This window comes from Theobroma cacao, chromosome 5 (genome assembly GCF_053813885.1).
Source record: "Theobroma cacao isolate CCN51 chromosome 5, ASM5381388v1, whole genome shotgun sequence".
Taxonomy (NCBI): Eukaryota; Viridiplantae; Streptophyta; class Magnoliopsida; order Malvales; family Malvaceae; genus Theobroma; species Theobroma cacao.
In genome coordinates this window covers 27042558-27049894 of record NC_142643.1, presented here as the reverse complement: position 1 = coordinate 27049894, position 7337 = coordinate 27042558, and the positions used below count along the sequence as shown (strand labels likewise).

General features: G+C 33.5%; 1 protein-coding gene across 2 annotated transcripts; it reads left to right on the top strand.

Moving 5' to 3' along the window:
• Positions 1-268: 268 nt before the first annotated feature.
• Positions 269-6996, top strand: LOC18598624 (uncharacterized). Of its 2 annotated transcripts, none has more exons than XM_088806783.1 (9): positions 269-284; positions 672-830; positions 926-1055; positions 1236-1415; positions 1812-1892; positions 1973-2136; positions 4080-4216; positions 5337-5452; positions 6550-6996. In XM_088806783.1, exons 2-9 carry the CDS (start codon positions 703-705, stop codon positions 6793-6795), a joined length of 1182 nt encoding a protein of 393 aa, XP_088662909.1. In that variant the 5' UTR covers positions 269-284; positions 672-702; the 3' UTR covers positions 6796-6996. The 2 variants fall into 2 exon arrangements, with proteins under 2 accessions (XP_088662909.1, XP_017977557.2); XM_018122068.2 differs by lacking the exon at positions 269-284 and adding an exon at positions 423-579.
• Positions 6997-7337: the final 341 nt, after the last annotated feature.

Genomic DNA, 7337 nt, shown 5'->3' with positions numbered 1-7337 from the left:
CTCTAACGTAGGCTTCAATCCACGTTTTTTTTTTAATTTACACTATTAGGGTGATGAATAAATTATGTATTCTATTAGACAATCAAAATTTTAAATATAGCAAATCAACTTTTTGGACAGATGATAAAAAAGAAAAAGGTCTTGAAATTATCATTGTTTAATGAATTTGTTTTTTTTTTTTAAAAAAGATTGTATTTATTGATTGAATAGATGTAGATGTGGTTGATAAATAAAATAAATTTAGACACTCTATATCCTACATATTATGAAGATAGACTGTCCAGGTAAACACATAAACGTTCATATCAGATTTCATATCCCTTGTACTTTCTTCTGTAAGACATAAATATATATATATATAATGTTTAATATAAAAATAAAAAAAGGAGTTGTTTTTAAAAATTAGTGTAATAATTTGTACTAATTATTAATGACAATTATTGAGATTGGTATCAAGAGATTCATATGTTTTTCACTTTTTTTAATAAAAAAACTGCAAAAACAAAGTTAGCAACAGAATTTGGACAACAAAATCCCATTCCCAAAGCAAAGAGCTCTTCAATTTGATTCTAAAATTTTGTATGTTCTTGTCAATCCCTTGAAGAAGATCCCCTGTCTCTTCCTTCGCACATCTCTTATTTAATAAAATTTTGGACTGTCAACTGATTCAGGTGGAGATTTGTTTAAAAATTAATCGAATAAATGATAGCGGCAAGGCGTGTTGATAAGATATCTCGCCTGAAAGGTACTCCCGCCCCAAAGTCGATGACTACCGTAATCGGAGGCGGAGCCACCCCTTCTTCTTCTTCTTCTTCGCTGAAAGCTCTCAAGTAACCGCTTACATTGGTTTTCCTATTTCATTCAGATACTTTATAACTATAAGTGCTAGATTTATTCTCTTCTCCTCATTCTCCTTTGATTGCAGCAAGGAGTCATTGCTTCGGAGAGAATTCTTATACCCTAAAAATAGGCTACTTGGTAATAATAATCGTGATCCTGGCTATTTGTCGACTTACCATTACAGCTCCATTTGTAATCATAGACCCACAAATAAGGTGAATTCGATTCCTTTAAAATTTTATTTTTTTAAGTGTAGTTGGTTTTGGTGTGATTTCTTCTGTTTCCATGTTTACTTGTTTCTTTTAGTATTTGTTTTGCCCTGTTTGTTTGTTTTTCTGTGAAGATAGAGAATCTCTTGTCTTGTTACTCACTCTATAGCCTATACTACACTCCAGGTTTTAAGAAACCTTCCAGGATATGTGAAGATTGTGGAGGTTGGTCCAAGGGACGGATTGCAAAATGAAAAGGAAATAGTACCAACCACTGTAAAGGTCCAGTTGATAAAAATGCTAGTTTCTTCAGGATTGACTGTCGTCGAGGCAACAAGTTTTGTCTCGCCAAAATGGGTTCCACAGGTTAGTGTGCCTTTGTGGTTCATGAGAGTTAATCAACCTTTTTGCAAATAATGCTTCCATTTTGGATGTAAATACGTGTAGAGTTGCTTGTAATTCTCTTCATTCATGATTCTGCAATTTGATCTGCTTTGTTCTGTCAATCTTTAATGTTTAGTAATTATCTACATCTCATGCTTTGTTAATCATATATGTATATATATATTGTTTGCTATTTTTCATGCTTTAATCTCTGTGGTATGGCGCTCCTCACTTTTTTTTTTTTTGTCTTTTTTAATATGATGTATTTTATCAGTTGGACTTTAGGATCAATTAATATCATGCTCATCTTTGAAAGGGAATGTCTGCTGTGAAAAAGAAAAAACCACTATCCTGAGCTAATTCATGATTCAATTGCAGCTGGCAGATGCAAAGGATGTAATGGATGCAATCCAGAATATTCAAGGAGGAAGATTTCCAGTGTTAACGCCCAACCTTAAAGTAATTTATGTCTATAGAGAAAAATATTTCACTTAAGAAATTGTGTGAGTTTGTTGATAACATTAAAAGCTTTCTTTTAGGGTTTTGAAGCTGCTGTTGCAGCTGGAGCCAAGGAAGTGGCCATCTTTGCCTCAGCTTCTGAGTCTTTTTCTAAGTCAAACATAAATTGTAGCATCAAAGATAGTCTTGCTCGTTATAGAGATGTTGCTTCTGCTGCCAGAGAGCTCTCACTTCCAGTTCGAGGGTATGTTTTCTAAATAACATAGGAATGACTAAGATTCCTTTTTTTTTTTTTCCCTTTTTGGGGTTGGCTAGTAGAGGAAAGATAGTTAAAGAGTATCTTCTTTTTTGGCAGCGAACTATAATAAAAATCTAATTTCTAGTCTGAAATGCTCTAGCAATCAACTAGTTTTGCTAAGCATCATATCTAATGCTCACTTCATAGCTAAAGAAACAATTTAGATAATCAACTTGAAAGCTGAAATATTAAATGTTAGAAAATCATTCTTCTAACCTAAAAATAATAAATCAGGTTAGTTATGGCCTCCAGAGTTCTAGGTTAAGAGTTATGTGACCTATTGTTCCCTTTAGAAAGCACTTTTCAAGCAGGTTAAAGGTAGGAGGAGGAAAGGTTTTTCTTGTTTCCTGTACCCTCCCTGTAGTATTGGCATTTAAATTAGGCTTCTTTTCATGTAGCATTGACTTTAGTTACAAATTGAATATTTTTCAATAAGGTATGTGTTTGGACTTTTCAGTGTGAATTGAGAGTCACTGCAGAATTGGCAGCAATGCAAGTAACACCTTAGTTACCCAAAAGGAAGAAACTGTCAAAATTTATCGGGTAAATGCTGCATTTTCAGAGGGATAGTACACCGGTTGCTGTTGAGTAATTCTTTTATTTTTGATGTTGAGTAATACTTTTAAGTATTGTTTGTCCTTAGAGTTGCAAAAGCATCTTGAAATTTGGCTAAAGAGACATTCGAGTTTGGCCTTATCTGCAACTCGGCATTATTTTGAGTCAGTCAATGTCTCAAATGATAAAAATTGTATAAATTTACAACAAAATGTTTCCTTCAAATCTAGTGTTGAACAAGAGGAGCAGCCTGCTAAAGATCACACTTCAAAAGTGTGGAGTGTAGACATGCATTTTGGTTATCTTGTGGCTAGTGTCATTTCTCCCTTTTGAATTTACTTTGAAAGTTTGATAATCATTTCACTTTATGGATTATATCCTGAAGAAGTTCTTAATTATGTCTTCTCTAACTCTGGAATCTGACTATGGCATCCTATGGTAGCACTGCTCCCATGCAAATTCTACTCCTTAAACGTATCCTCCTTAAAAATGACAACATTTAAAGTTCCCTTCTATCACATTTTGGTCATAGTTCTCTAGGGATTTGACACTTTATATATCAAAACAGACTGTTGTGAATGTGAACAAATGTGAGACTGAAAGTAAAAACATGGAAGGATGAAATTTGTGCACATCTGTCCTGTTGTTTATTTTCAAATTGACTTAACCGAGAAAAGATAACGTGAACATAACCAGTTAACTAGGTATTCTAGTTCATCCTGAAATGAATCTGGTTTTGAAATGAGTGAGGAACTTAAGCTATCTGTAACTGAAAAATCCAACTTTTGAGGACAGCCATCTCAGTCTTTAATTGCTAAGAAATAGTATATAAATTGGACTCAACCATGTATAGATGTCAAGTTGCAAAATTTCAAATGTTGTAAATAAGTACATTTAACTTTCTTTATGAATAAGGTTGTAAGGTTTGGCAGAAAAATTTGTAAATAAAATGGATTTTGGTGGATTGGATTGAGTCTTGCCAAGTAATAACTTTCAAATTTAGAGATACCCTGGAATGAAAAAGTGCACTCCTGAATGAGATCCTATTGTTTTATGAAAATAAACAATGTCCATGTCATTTATTTGTGTCCTTAGGCAGTATGAAAACTGCTTTCATTTTTTATATTTTTAAACTTTGCTCAAAGTAGTATTAGAGCTTTTTGGTTGCAAATATATGGTGTCTTGTTTGTCTGGTGATTGTTTTAAATAGAACTTTCTTAGGAAAAATCAGTTATAGGTTTGAAGGTTTTCGATTAGCATTACTTTTTGTTAGCAATAAGCAGCATGATGTATTTTACTAATATGACCCTCCTAGCACTTCCTGATCTTCTCAGATATATATCCTGTGTTGTTGGTTGTCCGGTGGAAGGAACGGTGCCTCCATCAAAAGTGGCATATGTGGCTAAACAGCTCTTTGATATGGGTTGCTCTGAAATTTCCCTTGGTGATACAATTGGTGTTGGTACACCTGGTAATGTCTAAAGTTATCTTCTGATAGTAATTCCTTAGTGTTTTGATATATTCCATTAAGCGTCCCTCCCAGAGTCTTTTTGCTGCATATGTTTGTTTGTTTATTTGGTTCTTTTTTTTTTTGGCGGGGGGGTTCGTGATGGTGGTAGTGGAAAGTTTAGGACACGGTGGTTATTTATATTTATGTACGCAGATACATGCTTTGGCATGCACAAGTACATACATACATTAGGAAATGCAAGTAGGAGCTTAGATGATCAATGGCTCATTTATCAGGTGTATCATTGGGGTGACAAGCATTATCAGAAGATCATACATACATAAGGAGGTGTGAGAGTTGATTCATAATGCTGTGAATAAGAATTCTTTGGGCTTATTAATGACGAGTTCATGGTGGACTTTTGCTAATGCTTAAGATCCCACTGACAAAACCTTGTTATAAGGACATCAAATGCACTGGATGTACATAATTGATGATTATATCATGCAGCCATAGAATTATTTCTATTCTCTGGACATTTAAAAAAGAAAATTTCATGAACAAAAGTGATAGTTTGCTTTTGGCTATTGACTTTGGAACACCTCTTAAAGAAAGATAATAATACCATTTCAAAATAATATTTTCATTTTTTTTTTCCATTTATTACTTGAGATGATTAGTTGAAGGAGATACTCATCTAGATGAATATATCCATTCTGGTAGTAAGATAAGTGTGGATAGGAATGTAGAGATTCCTGGTTTTTTCTTTTTATCAGAGACAACACACAAGACTACTGTTCTCATATGGAAGAGTTTTGAAACATTTCTTCTGTGCCAAATGGAATCAGTATTGGCTCTTTAACATAATTTTATCATATTCTCTTGATAATTCTTTGGGCTATTTGGAGAATTGTATAATTATTTGTTTTTAATTTTGCATTTGATTGATCAGTGGAAACCATTTTTAGTAATGCTTATGGTGATCCATCCTATGGTGATCCATCTTTCTCTTCTTATTGATTAAGCTTGTATATTCTAGAGCCTTATTTGAAATCATTCTCTGATAGACTCTGACCTTTATGTGCAATAATTTCATAGTTGTTCGGTTTTGGCTTCTCTTCCTTGTTCCTTCTTGGTACAGGTACTGTCATTCCAATGCTTGAAAACGTTATTCATGTTGTCCCAATTGATAAGCTCGCTGTCCATTTTCATGACACTTATGGGCAAGCTCTTTCAAATATTCTAATATCGCTCCAAGTAAGCAATCTTCTCATATTTTCTGCTCTAACATTAAGCTGCCGACATGAAGGATATGTTTGTTTTAATATGACTGAATTTACATTACCTTCTCTGCATTTTGGTTTTTGACCAACACATTGGTCTAACTCATATCTCTTGTGTTGCTAATGGAGATGCTTCCTTATTTAGCAAGCTGCTTTTAATTATTCTTTAGATGGATTTTTGATTACTAAATAGAAAAGTATGAATTGAATTTGTGATTTTATTGATTGTTCAATGGCAATGCGATTTTGTTTCTGGTTTAAATTATGAGCAAATCCTTATGGTGAATGCATCTCGATAATTTCTCTCTTTTTTTATGGCTGCTATGCATGAATGTCTTTCTTTTTCTTTTTCACTGAAATGTACAATCTCTATATGCATCTCTTCGATCTGTAAAGAGATCTCATTGTTGGTTTCATGACTGTGCTGATAAGATACATTTGAAAACTGTGTTCCTCAACATTATTGCAGTACTTTAGCAAGGATTAAGGTTTTAGTTTCGGGCATGGACTTTGTTGATTATTTTCTTCATATATGGTTTTAAAGCAATAAAATTAATGTAAAAGGTGCATTTTAAGAAATAGGTTTTAGGATTTGCCAGTTAAAGAAAATGCAATAATTGTGTTTAAGGCAGATCAAATGTTACCCACACATTGATTTGGATTTACTTAATTAGTTTCTTTTTTGTTTGTAAAATTAATAGAAAACATGATGTATTTTGTAGGTTTAATGATTTTGAGTTGTATAAAATGTTGACAGCAATGTTAAAGACAGATGAAAAACAAATAGATCTCGCTTTACTTCATTTCTTGCCTTTTTCTTCCCTCCCAAGGTCACACTCTACTCTCTATTTGACAAATTTTGGCCAATATTCTACGATCTTATTTTATAGTTCAATGGCCAAAATTTTTTGAGAGTCACTTATTTGTCATAGTTATGCCAGCTTAACATTATTGTAGTGATAAGACATATTAAAGTGCTCCTTCTAGTGACCAAATATTTAAAATTTTCAGGTGGTCTAGAAATGTTATGAAGCACTTTAAATATTTCAGTAATTTTTATTCCCTTCACAGATGGGGATCAGCACTGTGGATTCATCTGTTTCCGGTCTTGGAGGTTGTCCATATGCTAAAGGTGCTTCAGGAAATGTTGCCACTGAGGATGTTGTTTACATGCTCAATGGACTTGGAGTAGAGACACATGTGGATCTTGAAAAGCTCATGTTGGCTGGGGATTTTATCTGCAAGCATTTAGGGCGGCCATCTAGTTCCAAGACAGCAGTTGCCTTAAGTAGTAAGAAAGCTAACTCCAAGCTTTAAGGTACAAGAGCTAGAAAACCTTATAATTTCATACTGTAAAAATTTGTATGTATGCTGAAAAACCATATTCAGTTGCATGCTTTTCTAGTTGGATCAATACTTTTAAAATATTTTGCAAAGCACACAAATTTAGTCCCAGTGTGAACCCTGTAGGTAAAAGTAAAGCTGTTATGGAATAAAGTTTCTTGCAATTCAAGAACACACATCTGTTTGATCTTTTAAGTGTGTTATTCTGAGTTTTCTGTCAGATGCATATCCTTATCAATTTAATAGCAAGATCCAAATTGGAGCATTGTTTTCCTCGAATATAATTTTGTTGCATTAGCATTTGAAAATTAAATTTATATTGCTGCATCTTGGTTAGAAAATAGGGCACCCCTTGATCATTTTTATTTTCAATTGCCACATGAGAACCGCATTGGAGCCCTATGTTTAAGCTCCCAGCACGTGTTAAACATTCGTAAGCAACTAGCTTGGTGCTGCATTGTCACATTCTATGAGACACACTAATGAAGGAATGAACTTTTAGCATGCAGATTTTT